The 24,155-nt window shown below is 36.7% G+C and overlaps 3 protein-coding genes across 3 annotated transcripts; all 3 read right to left on the bottom strand.

Annotated features, from left to right (window-relative positions):
• Positions 1-3,215: 3,215 nt before the first annotated feature.
• On the bottom strand, positions 3,216-4,491 carry LOC148239722 (uncharacterized). The gene is made up of 4 exons (XM_088211546.1): positions 4,197-4,491; positions 3,809-3,920; positions 3,384-3,625; positions 3,216-3,280 (listed from the first exon to the last, which is right to left on the bottom strand). Exons 1-4 carry the CDS (start codon positions 4,489-4,491, stop codon positions 3,216-3,218), a joined length of 714 nt encoding a protein of 237 aa, XP_088067672.1.
• A 3,851-nt stretch (positions 4,492-8,342) lies between these two features.
• LOC110823414 (geraniol 8-hydroxylase-like) lies at positions 8,343-10,316 on the bottom strand. Its single transcript, XM_022053788.2, has 2 exons — positions 9,152-10,316; positions 8,343-9,084 (listed from the first exon to the last, which is right to left on the bottom strand). The coding sequence occupies exons 1-2, from the start codon at positions 10,088-10,090 to the stop codon at positions 8,458-8,460; spliced, it is 1,566 nt and encodes a 521-aa protein (XP_021909480.2). The 5' UTR covers positions 10,091-10,316; the 3' UTR covers positions 8,343-8,457.
• An 11,688-nt stretch (positions 10,317-22,004) lies between these two features.
• Positions 22,005-23,946, bottom strand: LOC110823251 (geraniol 8-hydroxylase-like). The gene is made up of 2 exons (XM_022053602.2): positions 22,866-23,946; positions 22,005-22,798 (listed from the first exon to the last, which is right to left on the bottom strand). The coding sequence occupies exons 1-2, from the start codon at positions 23,787-23,789 to the stop codon at positions 22,172-22,174; spliced, it is 1,551 nt and encodes a 516-aa protein (XP_021909294.2). The 5' UTR covers positions 23,790-23,946; the 3' UTR covers positions 22,005-22,171.
• Positions 23,947-24,155: the final 209 nt, after the last annotated feature.

Below are 24,155 nucleotides of genomic sequence, written 5' to 3'. Positions count from 1 at the left end.
TGTACTTATTAATTGAGTCGTCTGGGTTCTTTTTGAGCCGGAAGACCCATTTAACTCCGATTATATTTTTACCTTTTGGTTTGGGAACTAGGGACTAAGTGGCATTTTTCTCGATCATGTTCAATTCTTCTTCCATTACTTTTCTCCAAACCTCATGTTGAGCAGCTCCTTCAAAAGTTGTTGGCTCTGCAACAACAATGTTGCATTGAGCAGTCAGATAAGCTTCTTGTCCTTTTATTTGGTGATTTTTGTGACTCTTGATTATTCATTTCTTCATTTTCTTCTTGAGTTTGCTTTGAAGTAGAATTTATATCATCAGATATTATCTTTTCAACTTTCCAATCCCAGTGATATGCTTCATCAATTACCATATCCCTTCTAATCATAACCTTTTTGATCTTAGGATTGAAGACCCTATATCCTTTTGTTTATGTACTATAACCCAAAAAGATACAAATTCTGCTTTGTCATCCAGCTTCTTCCTTTTCTCTTCTGTTACATAACAGTAGCAGATGGAACCAAACACCCGTAGATGCCTTGTAGCAGGCTTCCTTCCACTCTAGCATTCATATGAAGTCTTTCCCTCAATAGCCCAAGAAGGAAGTCGGTTCAACAGGTATACAGAAGTGTTCATGGCTTCACACCAAAATTGCAAAGGCAGTTGTTTATCCTTGAGTAAATTTCTTGCCATCTCAACCACAGTTTTATTTTTTCTTTATGATACTCCAGTTTGCTGTAGAGAATAGGGGGCTGTTAATTGTCGTTTTATGCTTTCTTTAATACAGAAATCCTTGAACTCTGTTGAAGTGAACTCCAGACCATTATCTGACCTCAAACACTTCAGTTTCATTCCATTTTCTGCTTCTGTTTCAGCTTTGAACCCCTTGAACTTTTGCAGAGCTTCATTCTTTGTTTTTAGGAAGTAGATCCATGTCATTCTGGAGTGATCGTCAATAAACAGGATGAAGTACCTATTGTTGCTTAGTGACTCTGTGTTCATAGGACCATAGATGTCTGTGTGGATCAATTCAAGCTTGATATTTACTCTCCAGGAAGACTTTAACAGGAAGAGTTATTTGTGCGTATTCCCAAGTTCGCAGATTTGGCAAATCCACTTTTCTCCTATGATTTTAGGGAGATATGGACTTAATTTTAATGAGTTCATCTTCTTAAGGGCTTCAAGATGCACATGTCCAAATCTTCGATGTATAGAATGGTGTCATTTTGAGCAGTGCACCTTAGTTTTTCTTCAGCTCCTTGTAGCTTCAAAGTGAAGCTTCTGTTGATCATTGGAATGTTTGCAATTTCATACCTACATGAGTCTTTTACAGAGCATGAATTTTCCAAGAAGATCACGGTGTATCCCCTTTTGATTATTTAGATCATACTTAACAGATTTTGCCTCAGGCCAGGCACATACAGAACGTCAGGTATGACCTTTTTTCCTTAGTTCGTGGTTATTGCAATGCTTCCTTTTCCTTATGCTCTTAATGCCTTTCCATCACCTAGAGTTATGTTGAGTTTTGTATCTTTGTTAAGATCAAAAAACATTCTTTCGTTTTTGCACATGTGGATTGTACAACCACTGTCAATTATTCAGTGAGTGTCAGCTTCCTCTGATTGCTCGCTGAGTGCCATAAACATCTGCTCTTCTCATTTGATTTCTTCAGTATAATTTACTTCTTGTTGAGACTGATTTTGAGTAGAAGAAGCAGCTGTGTTCCCTTCTTTTTTTTTTCCATCGGCACACCTTTTCGATGTGTCGGCCTTTCTTGCAGTAATTACACTTGATAGGGTTCTTCCCTTTATACCAGCAGTCTTGTTCTAGGTGGTTATTGCGAGCACATATTCTGTAGTTTGGTAATCCCTTTTGCTGCTTATTGTTGTGATTGTTTGAATTTTGTATTGATCGTGTGACTTGATCATCTTGATTTCTTCTTCATTCTCTTCCTCTGCCTTGATTCTTGCTTCTGTTTTGTGTAGCTACTAATGCTATTTCGGTGGAGTTTGTTTCTCTCAAGGTTGTCCTATGCTCCAATGTTTGCAGCTTGTCCAATAATTCTGCAACTGAGAGAGTTTTCAGATTGCATGTTTCTTCTATCGCTAAGATTTTGGCCTCGAATCTGGCAGGGAGGCTCACCAACATTTTTTTTACTACTTTTATATCTTCGAAGTCTTCTCCAAGCAATCTAATCTTGTTTACTGTATCAAGTAGTTTTGAGGCATACTCCTTTACGGTTTCTGCCTCTGCCATCTTCAGTGTTTCAAATTGCTTTCTTAGATTCAGAACTTTCACCATCTTGATTCTTTCATCACCTTCAAACTCCTCCTTCAATTTGTCTCATACTTGCTTTGGGTTTCTCAAGTTCATTATTCTGGAGAAGACCGAATCTGATGTTGCCGTATGCAAACAAGACAGAGCCCGAGGATTCTTAGAGATGTCTTCTTCATACATCTTTAGTTGGTTTACGGTTGCATCATCTTTCATTGATGCTGGTTCTGCATCGTCTTCTACGACCTTCCACAGGCTGTGGGCTCGCAGATACATCTCCATCTTTATTGTCCATACATGATAATTTTCTCCTATAAATAGAGGAGGATTTAGTGTGCCAGTTGGGTTTGTTGCCGTTCTGTATTTTGTTTTTTCGATTTCTTCTTACAGATCCTTTAAGATCATACAGCTCTGATACCACTTGTAGATTTTGAATAAAAAACGATCACAATTTTTGCTATAATTTTAGAGAGAGAGTTTAGAGAGAGATAGAGAAGGTAAAAAAAAAGAGTATGCGTATGCGGAGTCCTCTGTTTTCTTGTTTCTCTTAAACTCCAGAAATTTTTTGAGAGAAAAGAACTTAACTTTATTTATTGATTTGAAGTGGTATTTATACACATAATTAAATTAGAGTCCTACTCAAAAAATATAATTCGAATTCTAACCAAAAACAAACTTTAAATACATAATTTAAAACAATCCTAAATCACATGCATGTCGGTGTTCTATATGCATTCTGCCACCTCTCTGTTTGAAGCTTTATTTCAAATAGATTTCTATTTTAAATGAAATCCTTACATCGAACAGTGTGTAAGCTATTGTAAGTTGCCTCTTGACTCCATTGTTCTCACAAAAGCTCATAAATTCTTGTGAAATAAAATCTCCTCCACGATCAGTGCGAAGAGCTTTTATTGGGCTACCAATTTCTTTCTCAACAAGTACTTTAAAGTTTTAAATGCTTTAAATGCTTCATATTTTTCCTGTAAAAAATCAACACATATTTTTCGACTAAAATCATCAACAAAGGTTATAAAATATATTTTACCATCGCTGGAACTCAGTTTTATTGGTCCACAGAGATCTGAATGAACCAATTCTCTCCATGATTTACCTTGTGGAAAGAGATTGCGGTGTTTCTTGCTAACAACACAATTTTCACAAATTTCATAAAGGGATACAATAATTTGAGGAAGCCCGACCGCAATCTTCTTTTGATGAAGTGTCCTTAGTCCACCAAAATTCAAATACCCATAACGAATGTGCCATAGCCATGCCATATCCTTTACTTTTGTTGAAAAACATGAATGATGAATATTATGGAGATAAAGAGGGAACATCCTATTTCTGGTCATCCTGGCATGAGCAATTAAGCCCAATTTAGCATATTGAATTCTGCAAACTCCACCTTTTATATAAATTTCATAATCCTTCTCTTGTAACTGACTAATGCTTAAAAGTTTGGTCTTCAAATCAGGAAGAAAAAGAACGTTTGAAATTATATGAGTAAAATCTCCATTAGTTTAAATTAGTATCTACCCTTTTCCCATGTCTGCAACTTTAGAGTTGTTTCCAAACTTAACATTATCCAAAAAAGATTCATCAAGAGTGGAGAAAACTGACTTATCTCCACTCATATGATTAGAGCAACCTATGTCAAGATACCATAAATTCTTGTTAGTTTCTTCCTTCATGTGACAAACGATAAATAATGATATCTCTTTTTTCTTTTTTTTTTCTGCAAAGTTAGATTCTTCTCCATGTACTTTGGACAAATTTGTTCGGTATTCTGACTTATAATGACCATATTTATGGCATCTATAACATTAAATTCTGGATTTGTCTAATGATTTTGAGTTGTAGCCACCTTGTCCCCTTCCTTTTCTTTGAAACTAATTTTCTTGGTGTTGTCCTTGTTGATTATTACTGCATTTAACTCTGGCTTTGCCTCTGTTATTTCCTCTACTGCTGCATCGACCTCCAGTTCGATTATCTGTTGAATGATTTTCTGTTGAGGCCTTCAATGCTAGCTCTTCCTTTTCTTGTTGATTAATATTTTGTTCATGTATCAACAAAGAGTTTTGTAACTCATCAAGTGCAAACATATCAATATCATGAGATTCTTCTATGGCACAAACCATAAAATTAAATTTTGGTGCCATAGTTCGAAGAATCTTTTCAACAATTGTAACTTCTTCTATCTTGTCACCGTAAATTCGCATTTTGTTTACTATTGTCATCACCCGTGAAAAATAGTCTGAAACTAACTCTCCGAATTTCATTTGTAGAGTTTCAAACTCCGAATGAAGTGCTTAAAGCTGCTGCATTTTTACTCTTGTTGATCTTTGATATTTCTTTTTCATGAAGTCCCAAATCTGCTTAGAGGTTTCTTTCAAAAGAATAGTTTCCAAGATTGAGCGATCAATTGCTTGGAAAAGATAGTTCTTCGCCTTGAGATCCTTTAACCATCGCACTTCTAATTCAGTTATTTGTGTATTAGTTATTGTTGTATCAGTTATAAAGGCTCGGAATCTAAAAGAAAATAAAGTCATAAATTAAATACGGAAGCGAAATAATAGAATTTAGAGTTTATATTCCCTACACAATAATTTAGAATGCCTAATAAGGCTACGAGAATGTCTCTTCTAAAAAAAATTACAAAAATAAAAAAAATAAACAAAGCCAATAACTGAGTATTCTAAGACGAGTTCAATTAGCTTTTGAAGGGAGTCCGGGTGGTGAACTATTCACAACCCTCTTGTTGATCGGGATGTGGGCCTTGATCCTCTTGATCTGAAATAGTTAATAAATGGGTGAGCTACACTAACCCAGTAAGAATATCACACTACTTACTGATACATAAACTGAAGGTTGGTAAAAATTATAAAAACAATTAATAGAGCTCTTGATTTAACTAAATTCATTTATCATAAGGAAAATCATATATTGTATATATTTACCGTTGCGAGATTTTTAAAATCGATATATAGAGATAATAACTCAAATAACATTCTAACCTCATATTCAAGAGAGCAAGAACAATAACTTTCCATTTTTATTTGCCTACTGATATCCTTGGGGGTGCATAGAGATGTCTCACCACGAGCGAACCAATATTCAATATTTTCAACTTAACGGCCATCCCCATATCTCGTTCGGTATGAGTGCCAAAAATACTATTCCTCAATACCCCGTCTGGTATAAGGGTGAATAAAGCCGTCTCCATACCCCATCCGGTATGAGCGTCAAAAATACTATTCCTCGATATCTCGTTTGGTATGAGGCAACGTTCACGGAAAAGTTCTCTATGTACCCGATCCGTCCACCATCTCACAAGATATCCAGTAAGGCTATCATTCATTAATTCACGTGACCAATCAATTTTTTGTTTGCATATTAATTTTTAATTTCACAAATCAACCGTAAATCACGCAAGACAAGCAATATATATATTAAGGAAGCACAATTGAATCAATTAATCATTCCAATATATCATCATATATTTGAAGTTGTAAATTCAACCATCAGTTAAGTAGGACAACAAATAAATGACTAACCGGTTTTCGTCTCCATTGGTAACTTGCAATTATTCTCAAAATTTTCTAAATTATATAAAATATTATATTGTCGATTATTAAATTTCAATTCCATAAATGAGAATAAGATGAGGGATTCTTACCTGAATTAGTGTCCAAAACACTGAACTTTCTACTACGCTTACTGGCGGTCCCTAGGTTTCTTGAATTTTTATGCGTAGATTAAAACACGCTTCACGTACTTAAAAGTACTCCCAAAAATCTAAAATCGGTGTTAAAAAATTTTTTCAACCAATTTCAAAATTCTGGCACAGCGGCACAGCCGTGCTCAGGCGACAGCACTGCTGACCGCAGTGGCAGTTTGCCTCAGCCTAGCCATTTTCGGCCGGTTTTGACTAGTTTTGACTAGTTTTATACTCATCCCTGATAGAAAACACGTTAGGGGACCTTGGTTGGTCGAAAAAAGTCAAAAAATAAAAACCTACCGACGGCATAATTTTTCGGTGTGGCGGCTTTACCGGCTCACCTTCGCTGGTGGGTTTTTTCTTTGGTCAACTTGTAGAAAACAAAACGGTGAACACAATGCATGAAACGGGAAACAAGAAGGGGCTCATCAGATGCGGTTTCTGGTTTTGCCCACAATTTCTATCTCATCCGCCGTTCTTTTTACTCTGATTTTGCCATGGGGGTGTTCGGAATCAAATTTTGAGCGGACAGTAGAATTTTTACTTTTTTTAGTGGTTGGAGGTGGCTCCGATGCGGCGGCCGGCGGCAGTCGGCTCCCTTCTCTGGCGACTGGTTCTTCTTCTCCGGTGACTAGTTATTCTTCTCCGGTGGGAGGATGACAACTAGGGTTTGGATTTAGTATGATGCAAGATATTTATACCCGTCTCGCTTAGATCTGTACTGTTCATCGCGTTTGATATCGACTGTCCGATTGCATTTAAAGAATAAATGAATATTGATCGTTCATTGTTATTGGATGTCAACCATCCAATCATGTTTAAAGATGGAATGAATCTGAACCGTTCATCGTATTTAATCACGATCGTCTGATCGCGCATAAGGAGGAAACAGATCTGGACCGTCCACGCGCGCTGGAATACATCCGGACTGTCCGATCGTGAGCACACGGATTGCAAGTGTGGCCTCCCGCGTGGCATCGAGTCAATGTGCCTTACCACACGGCACACTCCGGTTCGTCGAGACTGCTGATTGGGTGGTCTTACATAGCACAATTTTTTTTAATTACGTTTTGACCACCAGTTTCTGATTTTGTTTTTTCAAAAACACTATCCGAACCCAAATTTTCATTCATTTTTTTCAAAATTATTTTCAATTTCACACTCAACCTATTTTTTTCTTAATTTTACTTTAATTAAAAATTTATTAATTTTAAAATTATATTTTTATACATTTTTTTGAAATTTTAAAATTAATCTCGGGTCAAATTTCAAGTTGGGGTATTACACCAGTTGTTGGTTTAGAAATTCGTACAGAGACGATTTGTTAGTACTCTTCGGATCTGAGAAAATTCTCCATTAGCATGCTCTAATGATTATAATGACTATCGAAGTGAGGAATTACTGGTTAAATATAAGTCTCAGTCGCCATTGATTTGCGGCTGCAAAAATAAGGATATTGTTGTATCACTCTCATCTCACATCACTCTCTTTCTTTGTCTCAATTATTCACTCTTAAAACCAACCCGTGACTCTAATACCACTAATAAAACTGAAGCAGAAAACAGAAATTGTTATGAGCTAAAGTAGAGTGAATGAATCTTAGACGTTATTCAATAAGCTGTAATCTCACACCTTGCATTCAGTAGGTGAGCTCTTTAAATAGAGTTTTTCTAACGGTAAAAACCATTAAAATAAGGTAACAGACCACTACCTTCTATTATTACTCAAATATCTTAAAAAAACGAAAAAGTCTACATCTTCTGAGTACCAAATTAGTACACGTGCTAAAGACTAAGACAATTGAAATAGGATAAACGTAAGTAAATAAATAATAATATTCAACACACATTAATCCCTATCAATCGAACCCATTCTGATTCAAAACTGTAAACTTATTTGCGTCAGGTTTTGGTGGTTTGGGTAGAATAGATTTTGACCAAGATTGTCATCCCTAACTTTACTTAATATCTATAGGAATAGCAAATGTGGGCGTGCATGTTTTGAGTCTTTATTTATGGTATTTACAGTGCAAGCCTACCTTTCAAGACCTCGTGTAAGCTGTAGTATGAAGGTAAGAAATACAAGGCCGTCATTGGTCCTTAATTTTTTCTTTCCTTCTCAATTATAGAAAATATTAATTTTTCAGATTAAGCTGACAATAATTTTATACAAAAATTAATTTTTCTAAATTTTAGAACTGTAAAAAATAAAATTTTTAAAAAAAAAACTTATTTTTTTAAGGGTAATTTTTTTTCCTTTAGGGTATTTATTACATAATTAACAAAGGTAAGATAATTAGTTAATAATAACTATAAGAAAGATTTAGTACACTTATTTTAAATAAGACAAGAATAATAAATATCCTTACTATATGCTCTAAAATTTATTATTTACACCAAATTCATATCATTAACGGGTTCTATCACATTTAACAATAACTACTCAACTCAAACCGAATATTTAAGTTTTAAAAATATTGCTCTAAAGTAGGCAATCTAGTAGTTGGTATAGCTACTAAGGGATCCATTTTTCTCAATACAATACCAAATTTTTCGGACAAATTGAAGTTTGTAACATCTTCTACTTTCCAATCAAAAGAATGTAGGAGAGTAGCTAGCACATACATTACCATCTTCTCTCCTAAGTTAATCCCGGCACATATTCTTCTCCCTGATCCAAAAGGAAGATAGTTGAAATTATTTCCTCTGTAATCACCAATTTCTGGATGTTCTAAGAATCTCTCCAGCTGAAATTCAAGTGAATTTTTCCAAGCCTTAGGATCTCTCATTATTGACCAAACATTAATAAAAACATTTGAGCCTTTAGGAATGTTGTAGCCAGCTATAGTTGTTGAAATACTGGGACTGTGAGGGACAAGTAGAGGAACAACTGGATGTAATCTCATTGTTTCTTTCACTACAGACTGTAAATAATGTAGTTGGTTTATATCACACTCTTCTACAATTTTTTCATTGCCAACAACTCTCTCCAATTCTTCGTGTACTTTCTTCATAATATCTGAATTTTTTAGTAGCTCTGCTAGTGCCCATTCTATGGTACTCGATGATGTATCTGTTGTTCCCGTAATAACATTCTGCATGTGTAAATAAGCAAAACCATTAACATATAAACATATATGTATAAATTAAGCCTTAACTTACCACAAACAAAGCTTTGATGTCAGCTTTGGAAAGTAGCATCTTTTCATCTTCCTGCTGCATAAGCTCCAACAGAATTTGCAAAAAGTCTTTATTTTCGTTACTTGTCCCCGTGCTTTCTCCATCAACTTTCGTTTTTATTGCAATTACTGATTCGAAAATCCTATCTAGCCATGATCTGAGTTTCAACATTTTTGATACAATTCCTTGTAAATCCAACGGAGCTAGGACTGGAAAGAAGTCAGAAATATTAGGTTTACCCAAAAGGTCAACTATCTCCTCTATAACTTGCTTGAACTCCAACCCTACACTAATTTTCTTTTCTTCATCCAAAGAGGCACCCCATAACATGCTCATTGCTACATTCAAAGAAGTTACGAACAGCTGATCCCCAACTTTTATGGGTGAGCCAACTTTTGCATAGATTTCTTTCACCATCTCTCGCACCTCTCTTTGACGAAGGCCGTAAGAAGCATCAAAGAATGCCTTGCTCATTATTTCGCGAACAAGAATCTTGCGCAAATATCGGAATTCAGGACCATTTGGCCTCCATAATATGTCAAGACCACCAAATGTGAGAGCTAGTCCGGCGGCTGGGGGGTCACGGTTAGCAAAAATTACATCATCTTCCTTGAGGACTTGTCTTGCCAATGAAGCTGAGTTAATGACGATGTAGATTTTGGTACCCATTTGGATTTTGACGATTGGGCCAAACTTTTTAGACAATTTTGAAAAGTAAATATGAAGATCTGGTTCAACAAAAGGAAGATTTCCTAGTAAAGGCAAGCCTCTTGGACCAGGCGGCAATGGTGGCTTACCTCTCATGGCTATCTTCATCAACCATTTATACCCAACAAATATGGTGACTGTTGCAACCAAGATACTAACCATTATCGTCGTGTGCTCTGCCTCCATCCACAGCGACCACCCTTCAAGCATCATATTGAATAGTTTGTCGCTAATATATAACTTTAGTTAATATTTAGAGGAAGAATGTATGTGTGCGTATGAATACTCTTTTGGAAAACTAAACGGGATTTGTACGAAATCTAAATGAGCAGAGAAGCTCAAGAAGAAGAAACTGGAGAGACGATCGGGAGAGCAGAGAGAGAGAGAGAGACCTTGTTTGTTATAATCAAAAATGAAAGCTGCTTTGCATCAATCACCTTTACAGTACTTATACAGATGAAGGTAATCAAGTTTAATTATCCACTAATTGAAACTAATCACTCTAACAATTATTAATTACAGCTAATTATACTAACCAACATCTGACTACGGTTAGCTTTAATCTAACTTCAGTTATGTGATGTGTCTAATCATCATCAATTTGGCAGCTATACACCTCTATACACATATATACACACAGCTCCAGTTACATTTATCTCTAATATACTCTTGAGTCTATATATATTTAATAATATGTACCTTGGAAGACTTCTTCTGAAAATCTTCAATGAAGATAAGTAATATAAGGCCATTATTGCTCCTTCGAAATAGAACACTTTGGAGTGTTGTATTTTTTGTTTCCTTGTGTAAAGCTGACAAGGACTTGTACTTTTCCCTGCTATATAAAAATTAAAATTTTCAAATTTGAGAGCTTTAGTGAAAAATCAATCTTTTTTAGGGTAAAAATGATTTAAATTAATTTATTTATTTAAGTAGTATATTAGGTAATAATACAATTTTTTAACGAATAAAGTAAAAAATACCCAGTTAGTTTGAATTTACAATATCTTATAAAATACTGTTGAAATATTTGTTCATTGAAAGTGTTTTTGAGTAAAGAAATTATTATAAGTTTGATGAAAATAAATATAAAAAATAATGTTATTTTAAAAATAAAAGTTACTAGTTCTAGTAAAATATATGTTAGACACCGAAATGACCAAAATAATAAATATAAATTAAAAACTTAATTAACATATGTCTAAGAAGTCACACATATTATATAACTGATAATATATTAAATCATATATAATATATACACAATATATATCTATATATACAAATAAGAGATAAATTAATCCCAATTCATATATATATATATATTTTTAAATGGCCAAATATTATTAAGATCATAAATAACTTGTAACAGACCCATCCATACATGAAAATCAGGATACACGCATGTAGAGTGGACAAAGCCTTGTTGCAACTCCTATGGACACAGTTTACACAAATGCTTCCTCTTTTCTCCAGTATTTCTCTGCAGTCGTCCACCACAAACCCAAATTCCGATCGGTCTTCAGCTTTCGATTTCAATGCAGTATGTACCAGTTGTGCGTCAACCTCCTTATTCATATTTATAAGCAGATGACAACTGGATATTATCTTATCGTTTCTTTCACATTTGACTATAAATAAATAATGAAGTTGGTTTGTATCAAAATTTTCTAAAATCTTTTCATTGTCAACACCTCTCTCTCTCTCTAATTCTTCGTTAACTTAATTTTAAGGGCCTCATTATATATATATATATATATATATATGGTTGTAACACCTACAAAAAAAATAATAAAATAAATAAATAAAAATTTATGTGTAATTAAATAATTAATAAATATAATTTTTTATTATTTTATTTTATTTTGTTGTATTTTATTTTATTTTATTTGGGATAAAAATGAATTAAAAATTGAATAAGGATGAACTTGGAAACTATTTTGGAGAAATTGGATAAAAATTTGAATTCTTAAGATATTTTTGAAAAAAAAATTAGAAACCAGAAGTTAAAGTGCAATTTGAAAAAGTTCTGCCACGTGGGACGTCCGGTCAGCAGCCCCGACGAACCAGGACACGCCACGTGACAACGAACAGTGACGCGGTTCCATGCGGGAAGCCATGCGGGCGATTCGCGTGTCCGCGATCGAACGGCCCAGGTGTGTTCCTGCACGCACGGACGGCCTGGATGTGCTCCCTCTCAAATGCAATCGAACAGCAAAATTCAAATACGATCGGACGGTTCAGAGTGGATCGCGATGAACGGTCCAGATTCACTTCCTGTTTAATCGCGATCGAACGGTCCAGATCAAACGCGATGGACGGCCCAGATCAAAAGCGGACGGATATAAATAACCATCATTCGCACCAAACCCTAACCCTAGCCGCCAGACCCCACGACCTAGCCGTTGGGGAGCAGACCACCGCCACCCGCTACAGCATCCGAAACCCTTTCCGACCGCCAAAAAAGGTAAAAACTTTTTTTTTGCACGAAATTAAATTTTAAACTCACTCATAGCCAAATTGGAGCAAAAAGACCCGTCAATTGGCTAAAAAACGCCGGCTAAGCCCGGCGATGCCGCCGCAGAGAATTTCATAAAACGCCTCCGATGAGGCCCTTCCCGATTTTCGTTCTATATAATTTTTCCACCGTTATGATCACCGTGTCATTCTCTACAGGTTGACCGGAGCAAAACATCCAATCGCAATGTGAGTCGGAGGAGCCGCCGCACCAAAGAGCTCCGCCGCCGGTGAGTTTCAGTTTTTTGTATTTTTTCAGACAATCGAGACCCCTTAATGTGTTTTCTTGCAGAGATCGATGCAAAATCGATCGAAAATGGCCTGAAGCGGACCGTTGCCGCGGGCGGTGGCACCGTCGCCGGAGCACGGAGGAGCCGTTGTGCCATAATTTCAAAATTGGTCGAGTGGGCCCTGGGACTGATTTTGGGTTTATTTGGAACATTTGTAGGTACTATTAGTGCATTTTAATTCCCGAAGAAAAATTCAGGAAACTCAGGAATCCCCCGTAGATGCGGTAAACAGCTTATCTTTTCGAACGTCAAATCGAGTAAGGATCTCTCATCCTATTTCCTATCATATAATTGAAGTCTAAATAAATAATAATATGATATTTGTGCAAATTAAATAAATATACAAAATTAATTACAGATTGCTAATGCAGCCCAAACCGAAAATTGTTCTCTGTTAATTTCTGTTGATTTATTTTACAGTCTAAAAGTATGATAGTATTTAGTTTATCAATTTTATGGTTTGAATGCAAAAATTGCTGCCTTACGTGACTACTATTTGATTGAAAAATTGAGATATGATTGGATTCCCTTATGCATGTTTGTTTACTTATGTAATCATTGTTGATTTGGAAAATGGAGAGTAAAGGAAAACGGAAAAGTTATATGATTAAATAAACAGATGGAACGATACCCTTACTAGATATCTTGAGAGATGGTAGACAGACCGGGTATATAGAGAACTCTACCGTGAATGTTGTCGCATACCGGATGGGGTATGGAGACTTGGTAATTTGACGCTCATACCGGATGGGGTATGGAGACGACCTGCTTCACTCACATACCAGACGAGATATTGAGGTTTAATAATTTAGTGCTCATACTGGACGAGGTATGGGGACAGCCCGTAATTGAGATTGTTAAAGGAAATGGGTCACGTGTAGCGGGGACATCCCTATGAACCTCCATGGATACTATTAGGCTGGTAAAAAGGTGATAGTTATTGTTTGGTTATTTAAATATGTGTATAGATTTATGATATGTATTATGTTGCTAATCTTACATGAAATTATGATCTGTATGATATTATTATCTGCACAAGTTATTTTCATAAATTCAATTGTGGTAAGTGAATGGTAAATGATTTTATGATTGATAAATAGATTTGCTAAATTTAGTGCTCTTTTAATTGTTTTTGTTTTTATACTTACCTTTATTTCTGTGTCGGTGATATACTGTGATATCCTTACTGGGGTAGTGTACCTCATTCTTTATTTAACCATTTCAAATCAAGAGGATCAGGTTCCAAAGCCCGATCCATAAGAAGATTGCGAGTAGATGCTATATATTTTCTCTTTTCTGTTTATTTCCTTATTTTTTGTGTTTCTTTCAAAAGAGTGAATTTCTTAATGTTGTTTAGTACTTTTAAGTTATTGTGTAAAGAATATAAACCTTAACCCTTTTATTTCGCTTCTGTACTTAAGTTATTATCTATTTTCCTTATATTTTTGGGACTATTACAGCTGGTACCAGAGCCGCATTCCTCAGACTCATTCCTTATACGAAATTCTTAGGGAACACTAAAACAATGGATTATCACTCAACCGCTCATTGTGAAATGTAAGAATAGATAGATGAGGAAAGAAAGAATCCCACTAAACCGAGCAGCCCGGGATGACTCGCTTAAAAAAGATGTTGACCGAATATTTGAGATGCTAGAGAGACTCAATGCTGCCTAGCAGGGCCGGGAGGAAAGGAGGGAGCTACCTGACCCTCCTCCACTACCACAGGTTGAGCCACCCCTGCAACGAGAGGATCTCGAGCTACCCCGGTACGACCTTACCCCTCCACAGTATCAACCGGCACCACCACAGTATGATCTGGTGCTCCAGCCACAGTACCACCCGGCACTACCATAGTACAATCTGGTGCCCCCACCGTATCAGCAAGTACCACCGTAGGGCCACCCAGTCTATCCTCAGCATGGCCTAGTCCCTCTTCCACGGGACCCAGCTCCTCCCATGATTGACTAGGCTATATAAAGGGGTATAATAGATCAAACTCATCTTCTTTTGCAGTGGGATCCTCTTTTGAAGATGTCAAGTACTGGTTAGCAGAGACAGAGAAGGCTTTCAAGACCCTGGGAGTGACTCCCAAACAGAAAGTCACCCTTGCTACCTACATGCTAGTGAGAGAAACAGACCGCTGGTGGGAACTCAAACAGACCACCCTACCTGCCAGTTACTTGGAAAGAGTTCCTGGCGGCTTTTCGTGCAGAATACCTTCTAGAGCATCTTCGACATTTGAAAGAGATGAAGTTTGTACAGTTAGTCTAGGGAAACATGACTGTGTCAGAGTATGCTCGCAAGTTTCTAGAGTTGGGCCGATATTCCACTGAGATATTGTTGGATGAAGGAAGGAAGGCTAGAAGGTTCGAGTGGGGTCTCCACCCAGAGATCAGACATCATTTGTTTGTGCTGGAGCTCAGGATTTATTCGGCCGTTCTGGCCAAGGCACAGGTAGTGGAGAGGAGCTTATGTACCCTCTCTCAGGCAGTATGAAACCTTTAACCCTCAACTTCATCCCGCAGACTAGCACCTACTGCGCCTGTTCAACAGAACAAGAGGCTTAGACCGGTGATCCAGGCTCCCCCTCAAGCTCCAGTGACAGGATGCGGTAAGATCTGTCAGCATTGTGGCAGGGATCATGGGGACCGATCCTGCTATCGCCTCAATAACACCTGTCGCATATGTGGTAGTGTCCAACATTATGCGAAGGAGTGCCCAAAAAACCAGAATTAGGGAAGACCTCATAAATAAGGTAGAGTTTACAATCTCACCCAGCATGATGCAGAAGCTAACCCGAACATGGTACAAGATATGTACACTATCTATAACTATCTTGCTCATATTTTGATTGATATTAGTGCATCACATTCATTTGTTTAACCTATTTTTGTATCAAAATTTAATGTATTACTTGATGAACTTGATTCTGTATTGTTTGTGTCTACTGCTGGGAGTATGACACTATTGAGAGAAGCTATATACAGAGTCTGTGTCATAAATATAGCAGATAGAAAATTGAGTATGGACCTAATAGAATTAGACACAAGAGACTTTGATGTAATTTTATGAATGAACTGGCTAGCGGCATATTACGCTACCGTAGATTACTTTAGCAAGAAGGTTATATTCAATCCTCTTAATGAGGAGCCATTTACAAATTAATAAAAATCATTTAGCTTTTTTTTTCCCTCACGGTAAATTTTCTTATTATTAAGTACTTTAACCCTGTTGTTTTCTTTAATTAGGCAAACCCAAGAAAGAGATTTGTATTCAAGGAATTTCGGTAGTCAAAGACTTTCCATATGTGTTTTCATATGAATTACCTGGACTACCAGTGGAAAGAGAAGTCGAATTCACAATAGACCTTCAGCCAGACACCCAGCCCATTTCAGTCGTTCCTTACCGCATGAGCCGTGTTGAGATGGAGGAATTGAGGAAACAGATCACTGAATTGCAAGACAGTGGGTTTATCCGATATAGTGTGTCCCCTTGAGGTGTCAGAGTCACCTTTGCCAGAAAGAGAGATGGGACATTGAGGTTATGTATTGATTATAGAGGTTTGAATAGAGTCACAATCAAGAACAAGTATCTCCTCCCCAGGATTGATAACCTCTTCGATCAGTTACAGGGTGCCCAGGTCTTCTCCAAAATAGACATGCGTTTAGGTTACCATCAGGTAAAAATAAGGGTAGAAGATATCTCCAAAACAGCATTTCGAACCAGATACGGACATTATGAGTTCCTGGTCATGTCATTTGCTCTAACCAACGCCCCAACCATCTTCATGGACTTGATGAACAGGGTTTTCAGACAATTCCTAGATCCGTTTGTTATTATGTTCATTGATAACATTCTGATTTATTCAAAAAGCATAGATGAACGCGTTTATCATCTGACTCAAGTTTTGCAGGTTCTTAGATAGAATAAGTTGTATGCAAAGCTGAGTAAGTGTGGATTCTGGCTTGAGTAGACCACCTTCCTTAGACACATCATATTAAAGGATGAAGCAGTATTCGGCTGGAAAAAATTGACATCAGTTAAGGAGATCTGTAACTTTTTAAGGATGGTGGGTTATTATCGCAGTTTGTAGAAGAGTTTTCTAGTCTAGCTGCTCCTTTGACTCGGCTCACAAAGAATAATGTCAAGTTTGAGTGGAACGAGGACTGTGAAAGAAGTTTTTTAGAGCTAAAGAAGCAGTTGACTACTGCACCTATGTTGGCATTACCGAGTGGATCGGGGGGATCTATAATTTACAGTGATGTCTCCTGCCTAGGCCTGGGTTGTGTTTTGATGCAGCATAAGAAGGTCATAGCCTATGGGTCTAGACAGTTGAAGAATCATGAGAGAAACTATCCCACCCATGACTTAGAGTTTGCCACAATCATACACACCTTGAAGACTTTGCACTATTATTTATATGGAGAGACCTTTCAGATCTATACCGATCACAAGAGTTTGAAACACATATTCACTCAAAAGGATCTCAACACACGTCAGAGAAGGTGGATAGAACTTCTTAAAAACTATAATTGTGATATCTTATATCACCCGAGTAAAGGCAACGTGGTAGCCGATGCACTCAGCAGAAAAAATGTAGGTACGTTAGCCCATTCAATGGTTTCATAATGTAAGCAGATTGGGGTCACACAACAGGTACTGCTTCAGGACCTGAGGAGAGTCACATGTTTGGGTCACTTGACCGTTCAGCCTAAGTTAATTCAAAGAATAAAGGAAGTTCAGTCTGCCGATTCCACCCTAGTAGCCCTCAAGAGAGATGCAAAACAGGGAGTTAGCTCAGAATTTCGAGTCTCCGCCAATGGGTTGCTCATATTCCAGGACAGGGTGTGTGTTTCAGGTGACAGTGAGTTAAAAATGAACATTATGACAGAGGCTCATAACTTAAAGTTTATTATGCATCCTAGAAGCACTAAAATATACCAAAGTATGCGATCCCGATTTTGATAGAACGGGATGAAAAGAGATATAGCTGACTTTGTTTCTAAATATTTGGTATGTCAGCATATTAAGACAGAGCATCAACACCCAGGCGAGCTACTTCAGCCATTACCGATCCCGAAATGGAAGTGGGAACATATCACCATGGACTTCATGATAAGATTAACTAAGGCACGCTCAGGACATGATGTCATCTGAGTAATTGTTAATCGGCTTACCAAGTTTTTCTACTTTTTGGTCATCAAGATGACCGATCCTTTGGACAAGTTAGTAAGAATGTATATCTGAAAAATAATCATATTACATAGAGTGTCAGTAGTTTAGTGTCCGACAGGAACCCCAGGTTCACTTCTCGATTTTGGTATAGGTTTCAGCAAGCCATGGGAACGAAGCTATCCCTTAGTACTGCATTCCACCATCAGACCGATGGACAATCAAAAAGGACAATCCGTACACTTGAGGATATGCTCCGAGCTTGTGTCTTTGACTCTGAGGGCCATTGGGATAACCATTTACCCCTGATAGAGTTCACCTACAACAACAGTTACTAAGTGAGTATTGGCACGGTCCCGTATGAGGCATTATATGGGCGCCCATGTAGATTGCCGATTTGTTGAGAAGAAGTGGGCAATAGAAAACTGTTCGTCCCAAATCTGGTAGATGAGACTACATCCAAAATAGTTAAGATCAGGAAGAACATTCAAACATCTCAGAGCAGGCAGAAGAGCTATGCGGACACCCGGATGAGGAATTTGAAATTTGAGAAAGGTGATCGAGTGTTCCTTAAGGTCACTCCCTTTAAGGGAATTAGTAGGTTCGGTAAGAGGAAAAAACTGAAGCCCCGATATATTGGACCATTTGAAATCTTAGATAGAATTGGTACCACCGTCTATAGACTAACACTGCCTCCAGAACTTTACAAGGTTCATAATGTGTTTCATGTGTCCATGCTACGCAAGTACAACTCGAACTCCTCTCATATCTTGGCCCACGAGCCTCTTCCACTCTAGGAGGATATGTCCTACGAGGAAGTACCGATCGGCATTGTGGATCGAAAGAGCATATTACTCCGCAACCGAAAAATTTCCTTTGTAAAGGTCATATGGTAAAACCACACACCGAGTGAGACTACATGGGAGCTAGAATCAGACTTTAGAGTCCAATATCCCCAGCTGTTTGATTGAGAGTGAGAGACAAATTTGAGAAACCAAATTTCTTTTAAGAAGGAAAGAGTTGTAACACCCACACAAAAAAATAATAATAAAATAAAATAAATAAAAATTTGTGTGTGATTAAATAATTAATAAATATAATTTTTTATTAATTTATTTTATTTTGTTGTATTTTATTTTATTTTATTTGGGGTAAAAATGAAGTAAAAATTGAATGATGATGAAATTGAAAATAATTTTGGGAAAAATGGGTAAATATTTGAGTTCTGGAAATATTTTTGAAAGAAAAATCGGAAACCAGGGGTCAAAGTGCAATTTGGAGAAGTTTTACCACGTGGGACGTCCGGTCAACTGTCCCGACAAACCTGGACACGTCACGTGGTAACGGACGCTGATGCAGTGCCACACGGGAAGCCACGCAGGTGATCCACATGCCCGTGATCGAACGGCCCAGGTCAGTTCTCGCGTGCACGGACGGCCTGGATGCGCTCCCTCCCAAACATGATCGGACGGTCAGATTCAAATGTGATCGGACGGCCCAGAGTGGATTGCGATGGACGGTCCAGATTTGATCGCGATGAACGGTCCAGATTCATTCTCTATTTAATTGCGATCAGACGGTTAAGATCAAACGCGATGGACGGTTCAGATCAAAAGCGAACGGATATAAATAATCCCCATCCGCACCAAACCCTAACCCTAGCCGCTAGACCCCCTCGCCAGAGAAGATGACCCAGCCGCCGGGGAGCAGACCGCCGCCACACCAAAACCATTTCCGACTGCTAAAAAATGTAAAAAACTTTCCTTTTTGCACGAAATTCAATTTTAAGTTCACTCATGGCCAAATTAGAGCAAAAAGATCCACCAATTGACCGTAAAATGCTGGCGAAGTCCGGCGACGCCGCCGTAGAGAATTTTACAAAATGCCTCCGATGAGGCCATTTTTTATTCTCGTTCTGTGTAATTTTTCTACCGTTGTGATCACCGTGTCCTTCTCTACAGATTGACTGGAGCAAAACACCAAACCATAACGTGAGCCGAAGGAGCCACCACATCGGAGAGTCCTGCCACCGATGAGTTTCGATTTTTTGTATTTTTTCGGCCAACCGAGACCTTTTAACGTATTTTTTCACAGGGATCGATACAAAATCAGCTGAATTCGGCCGAAAATAGCCAATCTGAGGTGGACCGCCGCAGTGGGCAGGGGTGCCGTCGCCAGAGCACGGCGGAGACGCCGTGTCGAAATTTTAAAATTGGCTAAGTTGGCCCTAGAACTGATTTTGGGTTTGTTTGTAACATTTGTAGGTACTATTAGCGCATTTCGATTCTCAAAGAAAACTTCAGGGAACCTAGGGCCCCTCGTTGGCGCAGTAAACAACTTAGATTTTCGGACGTCAGATCGAGTAAGGATCCCTCATCCTATTCTCTATCATAGAATTGAAGTATAAATAAATAATAATACGGTATTTATGCAAATTAAATAAATATACATAATTAATTATGGATTGCTAATGGAGCTCGAACCGAAAATTGTTTTATGTTAATTTTTGTTGATTTATTTTACAGTCTAAAAGTATAATGGTATCTGGTTTATCAATTTTATGGTTTGAATGCATAAATTGTTGCCTTACGTGACTATTGTTTGATTGGAAAATTGAGATATGATTGTATTCCCTTATGCATGTTTGTTTGCTTATGTGATCATGGTTGATTTGGAAAATTGAGACTAAAGAAAAACAGAAAAATTGTGTGATTAAATAAATAGATAGAACGGCAGCCTTACTAGATATCCTGGGAGATGGTGGACGGACCGGGTATATAGGAAACCCTACCGTGAACGTTGTCTCATACCGGACGGAGTATTGAGGTTTAATAATTTGGCACTCATACTGAAAGAGGTATGTAGACGGGCTGTAATTGAGATTGTTAAAGGAAATGGGTCACGTGTAGTAGGGACATCCCTATGAGCCTCCATGGATACTAGTAGGCCGGTGAAAAGGTAACAGTTATGTTTGGTTATTTGAATATGTGTATAGATTTATTATATGTATTATGTTACTAATCTTACATGAAATTATGATCCGTATGATATTATTATCTGTACAAGTTATTTTCATAAATTTAATTGTGGTAAGTGAATGGTAAATGATTTTATGATTGATAAATAGATTTGCTAAATTTAGTGCTCTATTAATTATTTTTATTTTTATACTCATCTTTATTTCTATGTCGGTGATATACTGTGATATCTTTACTGGGGTAGTGTATCTCATTCTTTATTTAACCATTTCAGATCAAGAGGATCAGGTTTCAGAGCCCGATCCACAAGAAGATTGCGAGTAGATGCTAGATATTTTCTCTTTTCCGTTTATTTCCTTATTTCTTGTGTTTCTTTCAAAATGGTGAATTCTGTAATGTTGTTTAGTACTTTTAAATTATTGTGTAAGGAATGTAAATGTTAACCATTTTATTTCGATTCCGTACTTAAGTTATTATCTATTTTTTTTTAATTTCCGGGACCGTTACAATAATATTAATAAAAAATACATATAAGCTTTGTGAATTTTTTATGAGCAAAATTTAGTATGTAAAAACCTAAACCTAAATTTGTCTTGCATTGCACATAGTTTCCTATCAACTGAATCTTAAACCATAAATTTATTTGGAATACTGCATTGAGTCGGGTGGTTTGGATAGAATAATTGCCGACGAAGAATATAACCCTAATTTTAATTAATATTTACAGGAATAATAAAATGGGCATGCATGTTCTTATTCTACATATAACTTTTTAAGTTTATATAGAGTGATACATATATTCAATAAGCTTACAATAACTTATATTTTGTCTTATTATACAAAAATTAAAATTTCAAAGTTTTAGAACTGTAATAAATAAAACTAAAAAAAGACTTATTTTTTTTAAGGGAAAAAATTTTTTCTTCATTGTCTTGAGGTAGAGAGTTGCGATTTCAGATTCTTAAATATTTAATCTGTTTTTTCTTTGCAGCTCTACCGATCTTGCTTTTTAAGTTCAGTTGTTGTAGTCTTAAACTTTAACAAGATCTTTTTCATTGTTCGTCATCCAAAGATTATTTTTGATATTATCAAATATAACTAGTCTTACTTATTAATTAATTAAGAAAGACAGTTCAGTTGATTGGCAAAACTCAAAGAAAAATTTAGTATATTTATTTTAAACGAGAGACTAACAATAGCATTTTATTTCAAATATTTCAAATACGATTTACAATTAGAAACATATTTAGAAATTTCCGCTACATGGTTCATAATTTATTATTTATACTAAATTTATATCATAATTTTTTTATTATAATTTAATAGATTCTCTCATATTTAATAGTATTGCTCTAAAGTAGGCAATCTAATAGTTGGTATCGCCATTAAAGGATCCAATTTTCTCACTACGATACCAAATTTTTCAGATGAATTCAGATTTGTAGCATTTTCCACTTTCCAATCAAAAGAATGTAAGAGAGTGGCTAACACATTCATTACCATCTTCTCTGCTAAATTAATCCCGGCGCATATTCTCCTCTCTGATCCAAAAGGTAGATAATTGAAATTATTTCCTCTATAATCACCAATTTCTGGATGTTCAAAGAATCTCTCAGGTTGAAATTTAAGTGGATTTTTCCAAGTCTCATGATTTCTCATTATTGACCAAACATTAATAAAAACACTTGAGCCTTTAGGAATGGTGTAGCCGGCTATAGTTGTTGACACACTGGGACTGTGCGGGATAAGAAGAGGACCAACTGGATGTAATCTCATTGTTTCTTTCACTACAGACTGTAAATAATGTAGTTGGTTTATATCACACTCTTCTACAATCTTTTCATTACCAACAACTCTCTCCAATTCTTCGTGTACTTTTTTCATTATATCTGAATTTTTTAATAATTCTGTCATTACCCATTCTACCGTAGTTGATGATGTCTCTGTTGTTGCCGAAATAATATCCTGTACATATATATAAACAAAATTATTAACATCTAAATATTTACGTATAAATTAAGTTTTAACTTACCAGTAACAAAGCCTTGATGTTAGTCATGGAAAATAGCATCTTTTCATCTTCTTGCTGCATAAGCTCCAACAAAATTTGCAAAAAATCTTTGCTTTCCTTACTCGTCTTCGTGCTTTTTTTTATTGCAATCACTGATTCAAAAATATTATCGAATCGCAATCTGATCTTTAGCATTTTTGATACAATTCCTTGTAAATCCAACGGGGCAAGGATAGGAAAAAAATCAGAAATATTAGGTTTTCCCAAAAGATCAACCGCCTCCTCTATAAATGGCACGAGCTCCAACCCAACATTATGTTTTTTATCTTCATCTAAAGGGGCACCCCACAGCATGCCCATTACTACATTCAAAGAAATTAAGAACATATGATTCCGAACTTTTATGGGTGAGCCAACTTTTGCATAGATTTCCTTCACCATCTCTCGCACCTCTCTTCGACGAAGGCCATAAGAAGCATCAAAATATGTCTTGCTCATCATTTCACGAATAAGAACCTTGCGCAAGTTTCGCCATTCAGGACCGTTTGGCCTCCATAATATGTTACCGCCACCATATGTTTCAGCTATTGCGGCTGCTGGGGGATCACGGTTAGCAAAAATTTCATCATCTTCCTTGAGGATTTTTCTGGCCAATGAAGCTGAGTTTATGACGACGTAGATTTTGGTACCCATTTGAATTTTGAAGATTGGGCCAAACTTTTTAGACAATTTGGAAAAATAAATATGAAGATCCGGTTCAACAAAAGGAAGATTTCCTAGTAAAGGCAAGCCTCTTGGACCAGGCGGCAATGGTGGCTTACCTCTCATGGCTATCTTCATCAACCATTTATACCCAACAAATATGGTGACTGTTGCAACCAAGATACTAACCATTATCGTCGTGTGCTCTGCCTCCATCCACAGTGACCACCCTTCAAGCATCATATTGAATAGTTTGTCGCTAATATATAACTCTAGTTAATATTTAGAGGAAGAATGTATGTGTGCGTATGAATACTCTTTTGGAAAACTAAACGGGATTTGTATGAAATCTAAATGAGCAGAGAAGCTCAAGAAGAAGAAACTGGAGAGACGATCGGGAGAGCAGAGGGAGAGAGACCTTGTTTGTTATAATCAAAAATGAAAGCTGCTTTGCATCAATCACCTTTACAGTACTTATACAGATGAAGGTATTCAAGTTTAATTATCCACTAACTGCAACTAATCACTCTAACAATTATTAATTACAGCTAATTATACTAACCAACATCTGACTACGGTTAGCTTTCATCTAACTTCAGTTATGTGATG

Source organism: Carica papaya, chromosome 9 (assembly GCF_054855325.1).
Source record: "Carica papaya isolate Zhongbai chromosome 9, ASM5485532v1, whole genome shotgun sequence".
Classification (NCBI taxonomy): domain Eukaryota; kingdom Viridiplantae; phylum Streptophyta; class Magnoliopsida; order Brassicales; family Caricaceae; genus Carica; species Carica papaya.
This window is presented reverse-complemented; position numbering and strand designations above follow the sequence as displayed.

Bases quoted from the DNA above. Each gene is read 5' to 3' on its own strand.
- LOC148239722 (XM_088211546.1), bottom strand. From the start codon at position 4,491: ATGCGAATTTACGGTGACAAGATAGAAGAAGTTACAATTGTTGAAAAG. The intron at 3,626-3,808 runs GTAGATACTAAT...TGCTCATGCCAG, and splicing joins GTTGCAGACATGGGAAAAGG to GATGACCAGAAATAGGATGT. The intron at 3,281-3,383 runs GTAAATCATGGA...TGATGATTTTAG, and splicing joins CCGCAATCTCTTTCCACAAG to TCGAAAAATATGTGTTGATT.
- LOC110823414 (XM_022053788.2), bottom strand. From the start codon at position 10,090: ATGATGCTTGAAGGGTGGTCGCTGTGGATGGAGGCAGAGCACACGACG. The intron at 9,085-9,151 runs GTAAGTTAAGGC...TTACACATGCAG, and splicing joins ACATCAAAGCTTTGTTTGTG to AATGTTATTACGGGAACAAC.
- LOC110823251 (XM_022053602.2), bottom strand. From the start codon at position 23,789: ATGATGCTTGAAGGGTGGTCACTGTGGATGGAGGCAGAGCACACGACG. The intron at 22,799-22,865 runs GTAAGTTAAAAC...ATATATGTACAG, and splicing joins ACATCAAGGCTTTGTTACTG to GATATTATTTCGGCAACAAC.